Below are 17,196 nucleotides of genomic sequence, written 5' to 3' on the forward strand. Positions count from 1 at the left end.
TAGCCTTCCACAAGTTGTATCTGGCTTTCTTGTATTGCTCTAGATCACCAGACTTGAATGCCACAGATCTAACCCTCAGCAGACTCTGAATCTCCTGGTTCATCCACGGCTTCTGATTCAGGTGTGTATGGTATGTTCTTGTAGGTACACACTCATCCACACAGGTTTTTATGAAGTCAGTAACAACTTTGGCATGCTCATTCAAACTCAAAGATGAATCCCTGAATACTACGCAGTCCACTGACTCAAAGCAGTCCTACAAGTGCTCTTCCGCCTCCCTTGTCCATATCCTCTTGGTCCTAATGACTGATGCTGCAGTCTTTAGTCTCTGCCTATACTTGTAGTAGAAGAACAGCCAGATGATCAGATTTTCCAAAGTGTGGATGTGGGATGGCTCGATAAGCGCTTGTGATTGTAGTATAACAGTGGTTCAGTGCGTTGGCTCCTCAAGTGATAATTTGGTGATAATTATTTCGAGACTTTTTCAAGCTGGCCTGGTTAAAGTTTCCCAAAATGATGGGTAAGGCATCAAGGTTCACTGTTTCGTGCCTGTTAATTATATTGCTCAGTTCGTCTAGACTAGAGCCTGTCTGACACGGGCCTAAGGTGGAATGTTCACTGCTACCAAGATGATGGCTGGAAACTCCCACAGCAGATAAAATGGATGACACTTGATTGTCAGATGTTCCAGGATGGGTGAGCAGGAGTGAGATAGATAAGCTGGTTGAATGGTGTCGCGAAAACAACCTTGCTGTCAGCATCAGTAAAACCAAGGATTTGATTGTGGACTTCAGGAAGGGAAAGTTGAGGGAACACATACCAGTCCTCATCAAGGGGTCAACAGTGGAAAGGGTGAGCAGGTTCAAATTCCTGGGTGTCAACGTCTCTGAAGATCTATTCTGGGCTTAACATACAGATGCAATTATGAAGGTGGCACACCAGCAGCCATATTTTATTAGGAGGTTGAAGGGAATTCTGTATGTTCAAAGTAAGTTTATTATCAAAGTACATATATGTCACCATATATGTCACCTGAGATTCATTTATAAAATAATTCTGAAATAACTTTTGCTTTAAAAATTGAAACAATCAACATTGCAATTTGTGTGAACAATATTAAAATTCCATTGTGCAGACAATGAAATGGTGCGGATAACATTAAAATTCCATTATTTTAATGAGAGCAATTATGAATTATGACATGATATAGCTGTGTACCACAAAGATTCAAACAGCAATTATATATGGGAAGAGATGTGGAAGTGCTCTGGGCAAATATGCAAGAGTACAAATTGGAAATTCTAGAGTTAAGCCATGCAATTCTATGAATAATGTATATCCGTGGATCAGCAAAATGCTTAACATATGCAATCACATGCATATGGGAGTTGTTAAAATATGCAGGAAGATCTGAGATGATTTGCATTTACTGCTGCAATGAATTTTTCACCTGCAGCAATGACTCAAAGACATGCTGTCATGCTGTTGGACTACTCACATCGAACTCCAGCAATGCATCCAACTGCCCTTGCAGTATTGGCATGCCTTTCAACAACTTCTCTGGAGCCATAGTTCGCATTGCACCATCAGCCCTGTTTAAAGAGACAAAATGTGAGCTAAATATATTTTACACACATGTAGATACTTATATCGAGCATACAGATGTCCTTGAAATATCTACATACTCTTGAACAATTTATCTGATGGCATCTTTCTCATGACACCATCAATGCTGCAAAAGAACACTACTTTATATTTTATTGTCACCAAACAATTGATACTAGAACGTACCATCATGATAGTGCTATTTGATTCTGCGCTTCCCACTCCCTGGATCACAAATCAATAGTAAATATTAAAACTTTAAATTATAAATCATAAATAGAAAATAGAAAAATGGAAAGTAAGGTAGTGCAAAAAAACAGAGGCAGGTCCGGATATTTGGAAGGTATGGCCCAGATCCGGGTCAGGATCCGTTCGGCAGTCTTATCACAGTTGGAAAGAAGCCGTTCCCAAATCTGGCCATACGAGTCTTCAAGCTCCTGAGCCTTCTCCCGGATGGAAGAGGGACGAAAAGTGTGTTGGCTGGGTGGGTCGCGTCCTTGATTATCCTGGCAGCACTGCTCCGACAGCATGCAGTGTAAAGTGAGTCTGAGGACGAAAGATTGGTTTGTGTGATGTTCTGCACCATGTTCACGATCTTCTGTAGCTTCTTCCGGTCTTGGACAGGACAACTTCCATACCAGGTTGTGATGCACCCTAGAAGAATGCTTTCTACGGTGCATCTATAAAAATTAGTGAGGGCTTTAGGGGACAGGCCAAATTTCTGTAGTTTTCTCAGGAAGTAAAGGCACTGGTGGGCTTTCTTGGCAGTGGACTCTGCTTAGTTAGACCAAGTCAGGTCATTTGTGATATTGACCCCGAGGAACTTAAAAGCTTTTGACCTGTTCCACTTGCGCACCACCGATGTAAATTGGGTCGTGTGGTCCGCTACTCTTTCTGAGGTCAATAACAAATTCCTTCGTGTTGCTGACATTGAGGGATAGGTTATTGTCTTCGCACCATGCCACCAGGTTCTTAATTTCCTCTCTGTACTCAAACTCATCATTACCCGAGATACGGCCTACAATTGTTGTGTCATCAACAAACTTACATATTTTTGTCTACTTTTGTCTCTTGTTCCACATACAAAATGTTGGAGGAACTCAGCAGGTCAGGCAGCATCTATGGAAATGAATAAACAGTCGACAGAGGGAAAGGAGAGTAGTAAGATGGTGATAGGTGAAGTCAGGAGGGTGGGAAAGGTAAAGGGCTGGAGAAAAAGGAAGCTGATAGGAGAGGAGAGTGGACCCCAGGAGAAAGGGAATGAGGAGGGGAATGAGGGGGAAGTGACAAGCAGGTGAGAAGAGCTAAGAAGCCAGAGTAGGAATAGAAGAAGAGAGGATGGAGGAAGGAGAAATTGATATTCATGCCATCGGGTTGGATGCTCCCCCAACAGAATATAAGATGTTGCATCTTGGCACAAGAGGAGGCCATGGACCAACATGTCGGAATGTAGATCAGAATTAAACTGTTTGACTACTGGGAAGCTCTGCTTTTGGGGGATGGAGTGGAGGTACTTGACAAAGCGGTCCCCCAATTTACATCTCGTCTCACCAATATAGAGGAAGCCACATCAAGTGACCGGACACAATAGATGACCCCAGCGGATTCGCAGGTAAAGTGTTGCCTCGTGTGGAAGGACTGTTTAGGGCCATGACTGGATGTGAGGGAGGAAGTGAATGGACAGGTGTAAAACTTGGGCCACTTGTAGGGATAAGCGCTGGGAGGAAGATTAGTGGAGAGGGATGAATGAACAAGGTAATCACAGAGGGAGTGATCCCTGCAGAAACCGGAGAAGGGGGTGGAGGTAAAGATATGTTTAGTGGTAGGATCCCTTTGGAGATGGCAGAAGTTGCAGAGGATGATGTGCTGAATCAGAGGGACATTAGGACTGCGCGTGTCCTTTGTTTCTTGGAATCTTGGTTAACTCCTTCTGTACCGGATGCAGCGATTCCAATCGACATGTTTACTATAGACCTTCAGGATAGATCTATAGAGTCTCTCAAAAGCAGAGGTGGAGGAGTATGCCTCATGAGCAGCTCCTCTTGGTGCACAAATATATCAGTGCTGTCCCAATTCTGCTCACGAGACCTGGAATATATCACAGTTAAGTGCCGTCCATTTTACCTACCACGGGAGATACCCGTGACCATTTTGGTAGCGGTACACATTCCACCTCAGGCCAATGTCAATCAGGCTTCAGATGATCTATGCAATGAGATCAACATGCACGAAACAGCGCGCCCTAATGCCTTCACCATCGTTTTGGGGGATCTTAACCAGGCCAGTCTGAAAAAAATTGCTAAATAATTACCATCAACAGATCTCCTGCAATACCAGAGGAAACAGCACACCGGACCATTGCTACACCACCAGCAAGAATGCCTACTGTGCTATTCCGTGCCCTCACTTTGGGAAGTCTGATCACCTGGCTGTACTTCTACTCCTTGAGTATAAGGAAAGACTGAAGACTGCAGCACCAGTAGTGAAGACCAGGGAGGTATGGACAAGGGGAGCACAAGTGCGCTTACAGGACTGCTTTGAATCGGTGGTCTGGACTGTATCCAGGGATTCATCTTCAAATCTGGATGAGTATGCTGCAGTTGTGGCCAACTTCATTAAAACCTGTGTGGATGAGTGTGTGCCTACAAAGACTTGCTGTACATTCCCAAACCAAAAGCCATGGATGAACCAGGAGGTACGTCGTCTGCTGAAGGCTAGATCTGTGGTATTCAAGGCTGGTGACCCAGACCTGTACCAGAAAACCAGGTATGACATGCAGAGGGCTACTTCAAGGGTGAACAGACAATTTTCAATGAGGTTGAAGGTGACATCAGATGTACGACAACTCTGGCAGGGTTTGCAAGACATTACTTCCAACAAAGCAAAACCCAATAGCATGAATGGCAGTGATGTTTCACTACCAGATGAACTCAATGCCTTCTACGCCCACTTTGAAAGGGAGAATATAGCTACAGCTGCGAAGATCCCTGCTGCACCCGGTGACCCTGTGACCTCCGACTCAGAGGCCGATGTTAGGCTGCCTTTAAAGGAAGTGAATCCTCGCAAGGCAGAAAGTCCTGATGGAGTACCTGGTAAGGCTCTGAAAACTTGTGCCAACCAACTGGCGGGAGTATTCAAGGACATTTTCAACCTCTCACTGCTACAGGAGGAAGTTCCCACTTGCTTCAAAAAGGCAACAATTATACCAGTGCCAGAATAATGTGAGCTGCCTTAATGACTATCACCCAGTAGCACTCACATCTGCAGTGATAAAATGCTTTGAGAGGTTGGTCATGACTAGACTGAACTCCTGCCTCATGAAAGACCTGGACCCACTGCAATTTGCCTATCACCACAATAGGTGAATGGCAGATGCAATCTCAATGGCTCTCCACACGGCTTTAGACCAGCTGGACAACGCAAACACCTATGTCAGGATGCTGTTCATTGTCTATAGCTCAGCATTTAACACCATCATTCCCATAATCCTGATTGAGAAGTTACAGAACCTGAGCCTCTGTACTTCCCTCTGCAATTGGATCCTCGACTTCCTAACCGGAAGACCACAATCTGTGCGGATTGGTGATAATATCTCTTCCCCGCTGACTATCAACATTGGTGCACCTCAGGGGTGTGTGTTTAGCCCACTGCTCTACTCTCTCTATGCTCACGACTGCTTGGCTAGGCATAGCTCTAATACCACCTATAAATTTACTGATGATACAACCATTGTTGGTAGAATCTCAGATGGATACGAGAGGGCGTGCAGGAGCGAGATATGCCAACTAGTAGAGTGGTGTCACAGCAACAACCTTGCACTCAACGTAAGACAAAAGAGCTGATTGTGGACCAGGAAGGGTAAGACGAAGGAACAGATACCAATCTTCGTAGAGGAATCAGAAGTGGAGAGAGTGAGCAGTTTCAAGCTCTTCGGTATCAAGATCTTCGAGGACCTAACCTGGTCTCAACACATCGATGCAGCTATAATGGCTGCAAGACGGCGACTATACTCCGTTAGGAGTTTGAAGAAATTTGGTACGTCAACAAAAACACTCAAAGACTTCTATAGATGTACTGTGGAGAGCATTTGGTCAGGCTGCATCACTGTCTGGTATGGGGGGGCTACTGCACAGGACCGAAAGAAGCTGCAGAGAGTCTTAAATTTAGTCGGTTCCACCTTGGGTACTAGCCTACAAAGTACCCAGGACATCTTCAATAAGTGGTGTCTCAGAAAGGCAGCTTCCATTATGAAGGACCCCCAGCACCCAGAGCATGCCCTTTTCTCACTATTACCAGCTGGTAGGAGGTACAGAAGCCTGAAGGCACACTCAGCAATTCAAGAACAGCTTCTTCCCCTCTGCCATCCAATTTCTAAATGGATACTGAACCCGCGAACACTACCTCATTGTCTTATATTATTCCTGTCTTTGCACTATTTTTAATTTATTCGATATATATACTGTAATTGATTTACTATTTATTTATGATTATTTTTCCTTCCCCTTCTATGTTATGCATTGCATTGAATTGCTGCTGCTAAGTTAACAAATTTCATGACAGATGCCAGTGATAATAAACCTGATTCTGATCTGATCTGGATGCAGAGGCTCCTGGGGTGGTAGGTAAAGACAAAAGGAACGCTATCACTGTTAAGGCGGCAGGAAGATGGGGTGAGTGTAGATGTTTGGGAAGTGGAGAAGATACAGGTGAGGGTAGCATCAATAGTGGAGGAAGGGAAGACATCACTGATGTCCTGGAAATATACTGATGAAGGTCTCTACCCGAAACATCAACTCTTTATTCCTCTCCATAGATGATGCCCGAACGGCTGAGTTCCTCCATCATTTTGTATGTGTTACTCTGGATTTCCAGCATCTGCAGAATCTCCTGCATTCATGTTTTGTCTCTTATAGTTGTCCAATTTGATGTAGTACTTGTTGATTGAATGGCACAAGCTTGAAACTATGACAAGACATGGATCAAGACATAAAATTTAGATCTGTTCAAATTACGAAGATGAAAGGTGAACTGAAAAATACAATCGGACAAGGGCCAAATGGGCCTCCTCCTGTGATACAACTTTGACTCCATTTAGTCAGATGTTATTAATCTGGGTGTATAGAATTACAGCAACAGATAAAACATAGAGGAATACATTTACAGCAGGTTGCTGAGATATTGATTACGCTTTCAGAAATCATCTTGGAGAAAAATCTATAACACCTGATTAAAAGGAAATGGTTAATTTTAGAATAGGAAAGTTAACTTGAAATTTTGTCATAGAGCATTTAACACCAAGAATTAGACATAAAATGGGACTGGATCCTGACCCATATTGTTCATTTTGCCTCCACAGAACCGTTGGCTCTTTTATACATGTTGTATGGGAATGTCCAGGGGTTTTTGGTTTGTGCGGGGGGAAGGTTATCAGTACTCTTACAGAACTAACGGGGGTACAGTTATCAATGGACCCCGCTGTACATCTTCTAAATGATGATTCCCACCTTTCCCTTACGGAAAAAACACGCAAAGCTCAAGCCTGACTCCAGCTAAGAAGATTGTAGTCCAGCGTTGGAAACCTCCCCATGATATTTCAAATACTCACTGGCTTCTGAGCTTTTTGGACATTTCTTACCTGGAACTTTCATCAGCAAGAGCAAATGATGCACTACCAAACACAATCTTAATGTGGACAAATTTGATATCTAACTTAAAAGATCTTTTGTTAAAATAGGAATGCTCTCTCTGTGTATGCACTACTATTCAGTTGGTTGGTTGGGGGGGAGAGAAGGATGGGTGGGAGAGAAGGATGGGGGGAGAGAAGGATGGGGGGAGAGAGGGATGGGGGGGAGAGAGGGATGGAGGGGGATGGTGATGAAGGTTGGGGGTGGCTGGGCTAAACAGTCAAAACGTAATTGGCAATTGGTTGTACTGAATGTAATTTGTCAGTGTTGCAATAAAAAATTAATAATAAAAAAACAAAAAAAAAAGAATAGGAAGGTTATAAGGAGGGAGAGCGAGAGCAGGTTAGAAAGGCTTAAAAACAAGAGGGAACCAGAAATTAAGCTGCAATGCGAAAGAGCTACCACAAGCATAATTGTCAAATATGGTTTGCCACTGTACCATTAAATTAGCTTGTCTGTATGGAAATAATAGGCAAATGAATTTCAAACATTTAAAGTACAATTTCCTGCAGCCCACAGAGTGTCGCGATGTACGCTGGCACCATCTTGGCTGGCATTATATCAATTCATAATTTGAAGGTCAATTCACTACTTAATTAATGGAGTTAGGGGTGGGGATGAACAATTCATTGCTTTAGCAAATATGAAGCAAGAGGTCTGAGGTCTCACATGGCCCAGTTCTGCTATGTTTGTTATTAAGGAAATACTGTGCTCCCATTTAACCCATTTCCTCATAACTTCAAGTACATCAGTCAAAGCACCTTATAATCTGACACCAGAGATTCTGCAGATGCTGGAAATCTTGAAGAATACACACAAAATACTGGAGGAACTGAGCAGGTCAGGCAGCATCTGTAGAGGGGAATAAAGTAAGTTTTGTGCCAAGTCTTTTCATCGGAACTTTTCAGAAGGGGACAGAAACCAGAATAAGATGGTGGGAAGAGGGGGTGTGAAGTAGTCCAAGCTGGCAGATGGTAGGTGAGAATAGGTGACGGAGAAAGTGATGGGTGGGTGGGGGAGGGGGGAATAATGAATGAAGCTGGGAGGTGATAGGTGGAAGTGTAAAGTGCTGTATAAGGAGGAATCTAATAAGACAGAACAGTGAACCATTGAATAAAGGGAAAGAGATGGCAAACCAGAGGGAGGTGATGGGCAGGTTATGAAGATGGGAGTAGCAGTGAGAGGGTAAACAGAATGGGTACTTAAAAAGAAAGAAAGGGGCATGGAAACAAAGGGGACTAATTACTGTAAATTAGAGAAATCAATGTTTACGCAATTAGGTTGGAGGCTCCAAAGATTATTTTCCTCCTTAGATACTGCCTGACCTGCTAAATTCCTCCAATTGTGTATGTTGCCCTATAAACTGTTGTTCTTAAGAACAGCCCCAATATTTTATCATTTTGCACCAATATCCTGAATGCGCAATGTAAAGAAAAGAAAAATGGAAGAGGTAGCCACAGCTTAGGCAAAGGGAAACTTGAGGAACAACAGTCATCTTTCATGAGTGCATTATATCTAACAGCTAACCCTCTTTTTATTTCCGTTTCTCTGTGAATATTTTAAAATCTCTTTTTCAATTTGTTTCATTTTTCAATTACATATTCAAATGCTAATTTTTGAAGTTATTTTTACTTTAACAACTTTGATCTCCACCCTATCAAAGACAGTGCCTGTTCTCTGCACCCCGCAACCCCCTCTACAACTTAAAAAGCTCATTTTCTCACTTTTCCAGTTTTGATGAAGGGTTCTTGAATTGAAAGCAGAACTGTTTTCCCTCCAGGCAATTTAAATATTTTGCTTGCTTTGAATTTCCAGTACCTATATATTTTTTTTTACTGCTGTCAGCATTTACTCCTTGCATTGACAGACCATCCAAATTCAGTGGTCACTGTCAGAACATCTGCTGGATGCAGTGGAAACCAGCATCTCCTCTTCTACGTGGCTGCACAGCTCTCTATGCCAAAGATTCCACTGTAAGGACCAACTCCTCTTAACAGGAAGTTGGTCATAACTTTAACTGTAACAGTCAAATTCAGATTCATTTATCTCATGTATATCAAATCATACAGTGAAATGTGCCGGTTGTGTTAACAACCCAAGGGTGTGCTGGGGGCAGCCCAGATGTTGCACACAGATTGCGGTGCCAACAGCATGCCCACCACGTTCAGCAGAACATTAAAAGTAACACCACCACAAAACAAAACAACAACCTGTTTATACTTCAGATCCATTGTACGACAACTTTGTGCTCACCTTTCATTTTTTTAAAATGTAATATGTGGCATAAAATTAAATAAACCAAGAGTGATTGCAATTGTAAATGTTTATTGATAGAGCTGTTTGATATTCAATTATACACCCTACGCTTCAACAAATTGCTGCAAAACGTTCATAAAAATCTAACACCAGGAAAATAACTAAAGCACATTTAATTGAGATATAATTTTTAGTCTGATACATTACCTATAATCAACTTCCATACAAAAAGAAATCCAACTTACCCTTTCTTCACTCTTGCAAAGTCAAACGCCATCTGTCTATAGGAATATGCTTTCTCGTTTAAGTATCTGCTGTACCGCCTAATAAACGTAGACATATCATAACCTGTAAGAATTAAAGTGCACATTTGTTGGAATAGAACATACAAAATTCCAGAACCTTCCACTTCCTCATAATTACAAGCACTGTGATTATTTCTGAACCTGACCGCTTATCCCACAGAACAATGCTTTAGGGTAGTCCAGAGCAACACACACAAAATGCTGGAGGAACTCAACAGGTCAGGCATCATCTATGGAAATAAATAAACAGTCAACGTTTCCGGCTGAGACTGTTCATCAGGATTTAAGTGTTCCATTTTATTCTTGCAACAACTAGGTTTCAATGTTCAGGAACAGTTTAACACAGGATTGTGCAAATGAAGTTAGGATGACCTAGCAGTCCGACTCTGTGACTCAGAAGGGAAGGGGAGAGAACAGACAAGCTCTGGTGAAAGGGGATCCATTAGTTAGGGGAACAAAAAGGAGGTTCTGTGGATGAGAACAAGATTTTTGGATGGCATGTTGCCTCTCAGATGCCAGGATCGAGTACTCGACATTCTTAAGTGGGAGGGTGTGCAGCCAGAGGTTGTGGTCCATATAGGGTCCAATAACATAGGTAGGAAGAGTGACGAGGTTCTGCAAAGTGAGCTCAGGGAGTTAGGTGCTAAGTTAAAGGACAGGATCTCCAGGGCTGTGATCTCAGGATTGCTACCCACACCATGTGCTAGTGAAGCCAGAACGGGCAAGATCATACAGTTTAAAATGTGGCTAGGGAGTTGGTGCAGGAGGGAGGGCATTAGATTTTTGGATCACTGGGCTCTTCCAGCGGTGGGACCTGTAGAGAAGATATTGTTTGCATTTTAACTAGAGGGAGGGGAACTAATGTCCTAGTGGGAAGGTTTGCTAGTGTTGCATGGCTGGGGGGGTGGGGGGGGTTAAAACAAAGCTGCAGGGGGATGGGAACTGCAGCATCAGACAGATCGTGGAGTTGTGGAGACACGCAAAGTCAGGAAGCAAACGGTTGAGTGCGGTGCGACTAATGTCCTGAGCTGTGTACATTTCAATGCAATTAGTATTATAGGAAAGGCATGGAACCACACATGGAATTATGATATTGTAGCCATTAGTGAAATTTGATCGCAGAAGGGGCGGGACTGGCAGCTCTGTTTCAGATGTGACAGAACAGGAAGGATTAAAGGGGGAGGGGTGGGCCTTACTAGTCAGGGAAAACGTCACGGTCGTGCTCAGTCAGGACAGACTGGAGAACTCATCTAGGGAGGCTTTATGGGTGGAATTGAGGAATAAGAAGATATGACCACATTAATGGGGCTATATTATAAACCACCCAACAGTGCTTGGGATTTAGAGGAACAAATTTGTGGAAAAATCGCAGACTGTTGCAAGAAACATAAGTTATGATAGTAGGTAATTTTAACTTCCCACATACTGACTGGAACTCCCATACTGTAAAAGGACTAGATGGGATAGAGTTTATCAAATGTGTTCAGGAAACTTTCCTTAATTAGTACACAGAAGCCTAAATAGGAGAGTGTGCTATTCTTGATCTGCTATTTGGGAATAAGACAGGAGGGTGACAGAAGATTGTGTAGGGGAACACTTCGCATCTTGTGATCATAATGCCATTAGCTTCAAAGTAAATACACCCTAATGTATCAGAAACGATCTGGTATGTGTGGATTGGGAAAGGCTTTTACTGGCAAAGGTGTACTTGGTAAATGGTAGGCCTTCAAAAGTAAAATTTTAAGAGTAAAAAGCTTGTATATGCCTGTCAGAATAAAAGGTAAAGATAACGGGTTTTCAAGAAATATAGTGGCCCTGGTTAAGAGAAAAAAAAGGTGGTGCTCAGCAGGTATTAGCAAGAAGGAACAAATGAGGTACTTATTCGGTATAAGAAATACAAGAAAACACTTAAAGAAATCAGGAGGGCTAAAAGAAGGCATGAGGTTGCCTTAGCAGACAAGGTGAAAGAGAATCTTAAGATATAACAGATATGTTAAGAGCATCAGGATTGTATGGGACAAAATCGGTCCTCTGGAAGATCAGAATGGTAATCTATACATGGAGTCAAAATTCTGTTTGAATGAAGAATTAGTTAAAACTACATCAAAATCAGATTCAATTCCATATATAGCACCAGGTGTAATATATTCAATTTCATTTCATGACTTTATTCCTTGGAGTACAGGAGAATGAGGGGAGTTTTGATAGAGGTATACAAAATTATGAGGGGTATAGATAGGGTTAATGCAAGCAGGCTTTTTCCACTGAGGTCGGCTGCAACTAGAACTAGAGGTCAAGGGTTAAGGTGAAATATTTAAGGGGTACATGAGGGGGAACTTCTTCACTCAGTAAATGGTGAGGGTGTAGAATGACCTGCCAGTGGAAGTGGTGAATGCAGGTTCAACTTCAACACTTAAGAGAAATTTGTATAGGTACATGGATGGGAGGGGTATGGAAGGCTGTGGTCCAGATGTAGATCAATAGGACTTGGTAGAATAATGGTCCGGCATGGACTAGTTGGGCCAAAGGACCTATTTTTGTGCTGTAGTACTCTATGATTCTATTTCATTATGTATGCACCAAACCTTGCATTACCTTAAATTTTTCATGAAGGAAATTACACCAAATGAAAAAATCTTATTGCAATAGCGTATTTCGCATACTGACATGCTTTCCTTTACATTAATAACAAACAGCTATGAAATCTGTTGTTTGCTCTGTTCACTGGTACTTATTATGTACCTTGCCGCATTTATTCTGTAGTTTCACGTATACACAGAATTTGAAACTAAGTGTAGCCAAGGTGCCATGCTTTAAATTAGCATTATTTGTCACACGTATATCAGAAAATCAAAACATACAGTAAACTGTGTCGTTCTTTGGCATCAACAATTGACGTAGTCTGAGGATGTGCTGGGGGTGGCCCATTAGTGCTGACATGCCTTTGGCACCATCATAGCATGCTCTCAACTCGCTAAACCCAACACATACATCTTTGGAACACTCACAACACGCTGGAGGAACTCAGCAGGTCAGGCAGCATCCGTGGAAACGATCAGTCAACGTTTCGGGCCAGAACCCTTCATCAGGACTGAAGAGGGAAGGGGCAGAGGCCCTATAAAGAAGGTGGGGGGAGGGTGGGAAGGAGAAGGCTGGGTGACCATTGGATCTTATTCAGTACCGTTAAAAGTGTACTTAGACATCCATCCGGGTAATGCTAGAATAGTTGTCTGTGCCTTTAAGGGAGACGGTGATGTCATTACGCACGCATGAGACAGTGGGGAGACCATTTTGCTTTCTGCTGAAGACGTGGTAAGGTGCTGAACTTTGGGCCTCTCCCAGAGTGTGCTGGACATGGTGAGGAAATGAACAGTCCTGATGAAGGGTTCCAGCCCGAAACGTTGACTGTTCGTTTCCACGGATGCTGCCCGACCTGCTGAGTTCCTACAGCATGTTGTGAGTGTTGCTTTGACCCCAGCATCTGCAGATTGTTTTGTGTTTACATACATCTTTGGAATGTGAGAGGAAACCAAAGCACCCAGTCATGGGGAAATTGTACAAACTTCTGAAAGACAGTGGCGAGAATTGAAGCCCATTCGGTTATTACTGATGCTGTAAAGCAATGCGCTAACAGCTACCTTACTATGCTTGTGTGTTACTACCCCATATAATCAGCTGTACATTAGAAATTCTACAATCAATGGCTAATATCATATTTACATTCTGCCCCAAGGAATGATGTCCTGATATTTCTAACACCAGCACGTAACTACTAACATCATCATCGCCTCCACACAGAGTGGATTCCAGTTAACCAGGGCAGCTGCATATTTGTGACAACTCTTAAAGAACAAAAATTAATTGAGAAAATAGCCAGGACTCCCTTCATTTATTTGGAACTCTATACTGCTTAACTGGGACAAGAGACTGTTGCCAAATAGTTTCTAACTAGCATCAGTCGTGTGTACTTCTGTGATTGATAGATAAGACACTGTGCTGAAAGCACTTTTTAAATAGCATCAATTGCATGTGTTTGTCTTCAAAAAGCAGTGATTCTTGTCACTAATAGTTGGCAAGAAATAAGCAGTAAGGCAATTCAGAACCGTTTCATTCACTGCAGTTTCAAGCATTCAGGCTTGGAGATGCCAGAAACAGCCAGGAGTGGAAATGAAACTATTTCACTTCTTCAACAAGTTAGGGACAATGAAGAATTTGAAGCTACCAACAATCATCTTGAAATGCTACAATCAAAATGAAGACTTGGAGGATGCAATCATCTAAAACACTGTTTAAAGGCAGTCCACTATCTGCACTAGATGTCTACGTAGATTTTGTTCATTTACAGTCAAAAGAACACAATGAATTCCGACAGCAATAATTATTAGGAACAAATACAGTTTTATAGTACTGTAGTAGTATTATTAGAGTTCTAATTCCTTCCGTATTTCATTTAAATACATAATTTGTTACTCAGTTAAACAGCAGTTTGTCTTTTTTTTATACTTTGTTATCTAAACTATTTCCATGAAACTTCGGCTAATTGAGGCAGCTATTTAAGTGGGCCAACATGTACTTGGTCCAATGTCTCCCAATTAACCATAATCACTGCATTTTCAGTCAACATCTCTGAACAAATTCTACCTTAACATTTACCAACTCACATGGAAAAGTAAAAAAGATCAAATACATTGCGTTTCAAACTTTAAAGTATATGGACAGATCTTAAAAGTTTCCTGAGAGATCAATTCCATTGCGAATTTGTGATGGTTATGGAGATGTGGGGATCAAATCCCCAACGTAACTTTCTTCCAGTTTGTTAATTCTTTTAAAAAGTCCTTTCCCTCTACAGTAAATCCCAACAATTGCTTTATATGGAATTTCCTTCACCTTATGACGTTCAAATTATTCTAAGTTCACTACAATGAAAATAAAATTCCAGTCAATATGGCGCCTGTGTACAATACTCCGATAGTCAACTCTTCTAGATTGACCATGAAACAGTTTATTTCACTTCTTTTATGTCTTTTACATCTGGCTTTCATCTGATCTTGCTTTTGATTCTGGAACTGGTGGAGCCTGCGAGATGCAATTTGGAGATCGTTTGGGCGTTTCAGCACTCTGCAGTCTCCAAGAGGATTCGGGGAGACAGAGGCAGCTTGCGCAAACCTTGTAGCAAAGAGACTGCGAACCGATGTTCGACTTCATTTCACCAATTAAAACTTCCATTGTTCAGCAATTAAAGTGGCAAGGGAGATTGAAACATTGAGGCAAATGTGGAGGGTGAGCGCCGGCTGCCTGCCTTTTGATCGTTGGTGAGATTGCTCTGCCGCCAGAGAAAGGAGACTGCCCTTTGATCACTGGTGGGATCGCTCTGCTGCTGGAACGGGGAGAAACTGCCACTGTGCCTGGAGATGTTACCCAGGTTTTCTGTGTTTTGGATATTGATAGAATATGAATATGGACTTGGACTTCTTTCAGTCTCATAATTTTTTTTATATTCTGTGCTTCTTGCCCAATTTTTCTAATTTTTCTTGTGTGCGGGGGGAGGGGGATGGGAGGGGGTCAATGTGCCTGTTCCATTTTCATGTGTTTTTTTGTGCAGGGAGGGGGATTTGGGGGTTGATAATCGTACTGCCATTCTTTTCTTTCTTGGTTTCATGGCTATCTGGAGAAGAATTTCACAGTTGTATACTTTAATAACAAATGAATCTTTGAAAATTCAAAGCCGCAAGCTCCCCCTTATAGCTTGTGCATTCAAGTCATTTCTTTATTGCTTTTCCCCACTGTGCTAAAAATTAACCATGCAGGGCAAATAAACTTTAACTTGGTACTAAATATGGATGAACTGAGCAAATTCGACTAAATTCACATTATGCACACAGTACCTTGGGCAAAGCACTGGAGCCGAACTGAGTGCAGCTACTTTTTAAATCCATCAGCAGTGCACATCATCACTTCCATAATGAGCAAGACAGATTTAATGAAACAGATTCAGCATCATTCAGTTACAAATTCTCACTGATAGTATGGACGCCTCCGCTCAACAGAACTCACAAAATACCTGATATACACCATGTCCAGCTGGTCAATTCAGCAGTGTTGGGTCAATTTCCAGAGAAAATAATGGCTAAGAACATTTGATACTAGCATTTATCAAGGTTTGAATCATAACTCCAAATGTCTTGAGACTAGCCAAAAATGCCTTAATGAAAAAGTACAGAATTTTTGGAAAGAACTTTTTACACGTCTAAAGGTTATTTGATAAACTTTCTACAGAAAAAACTAGCTTTCACTCTCTCCACCAATGCCATCTGATCTGCTATTTCAGCAATTTGTTTTCATTCCAGGTTTCCAGCATTGACTGTTAATAGTTTTTTGATTACTCAAGCTTGAGATAATGGGGGCACGTTAAAACCCACATATTTTTAAAACCGATAAAGGTTGAGTGCTTATCTGAGATGTAATGAGGAATGAAAAGTGGTCTAGTGTTTATATGAGTAATGTAGCAAATATTCAGTATCTATGCTGAGTAACAATGCCTTTATCCTGTAACAATTCGTTGATTTTGTGCACAAACCTTGAGTACTTATTGATAAATGCTATCCATCAACAAAATGGTTAATCATTCCAATGTTCAATCCACACAAAGACCTGACATAATACAAAATAATGGAAATCATGCTGCCAAACTTGGTTTTTGATTACTTAAGCTTGAGAAAATGAGGACAAGTTAAATCCCACAGGTCATTAAAACAGATAAAAGTTAAGTGTCTGTATGAGATGTAATGAGGGGAATGGAAAGTCAAGGGGCAATTGCTTCTTCTAAAGTGCAACAAGTGCTCTCCAGGTCCTGCATTGCATTTGTTGCAATGAACGCTACCACTAAAGCAGGAATGAGAACACACTGCACACCTAGATATGTTATCCCAAAGATCATGACACACAGCCAACTTAAGAGCTCAAAATTCTTGCTCTCCGCTCTCTTAACTTACATCCATAGTGATGAAGTGTTTTGAGAAGTTGGTGATGAAACATATCAATTCCTGCCTAAGAAACGACTTGGATCCACTCTTATTTGCCTATCGGCACAACAGGTCCACAGCAGGTGCCATTTCTTTGGCTCTTCACTCAACCCTGGAACATCCGGACAACACAGATGCATCCATCAGGATACTCTATATGGACTGCAGCTTGGTGTTCAATACTATCATCCCCTCAAAACTAATCAATAAGCTTCAAGACCTTGGCCCCAATACTTCCTTGTGCAATTAGATCCTCGATTTCCTCACTTGCAGACCTCAGTCAGTTCGGAATGCAAAAACACCTCCTCCACAATCCCCATCAGC

At 41.9% G+C, this 17,196-nt stretch overlaps 1 protein-coding gene across 10 annotated transcripts in view; it reads right to left on the minus strand.

The window, feature by feature from the left end:
- The window catches only part of snap91a (synaptosome associated protein 91a), a 204,328-nt gene that overhangs the window by 127,007 nt on the left and 60,125 nt on the right, over positions 1-17,196 (minus strand). For all 10 annotated transcript variants that reach the window (XM_063040866.1, XM_063040865.1, XM_063040864.1 and 7 more), the window contains 2 exons: positions 9,791-9,893; positions 1,499-1,592 (listed from right to left, as the gene is read on the minus strand). In XM_063040866.1, coding sequence (XP_062896936.1) covers positions 1,499-1,592; positions 9,791-9,893 — 197 coding nt within the window. The remainder of the gene's footprint in view (positions 1-1,498; positions 1,593-9,790; positions 9,894-17,196) is intronic.

This window comes from Mobula hypostoma, chromosome 2 (assembly GCF_963921235.1).
Source record: "Mobula hypostoma chromosome 2, sMobHyp1.1, whole genome shotgun sequence".
NCBI lineage: Eukaryota > Metazoa > Chordata > Chondrichthyes > Myliobatiformes > Myliobatidae > Mobula > Mobula hypostoma.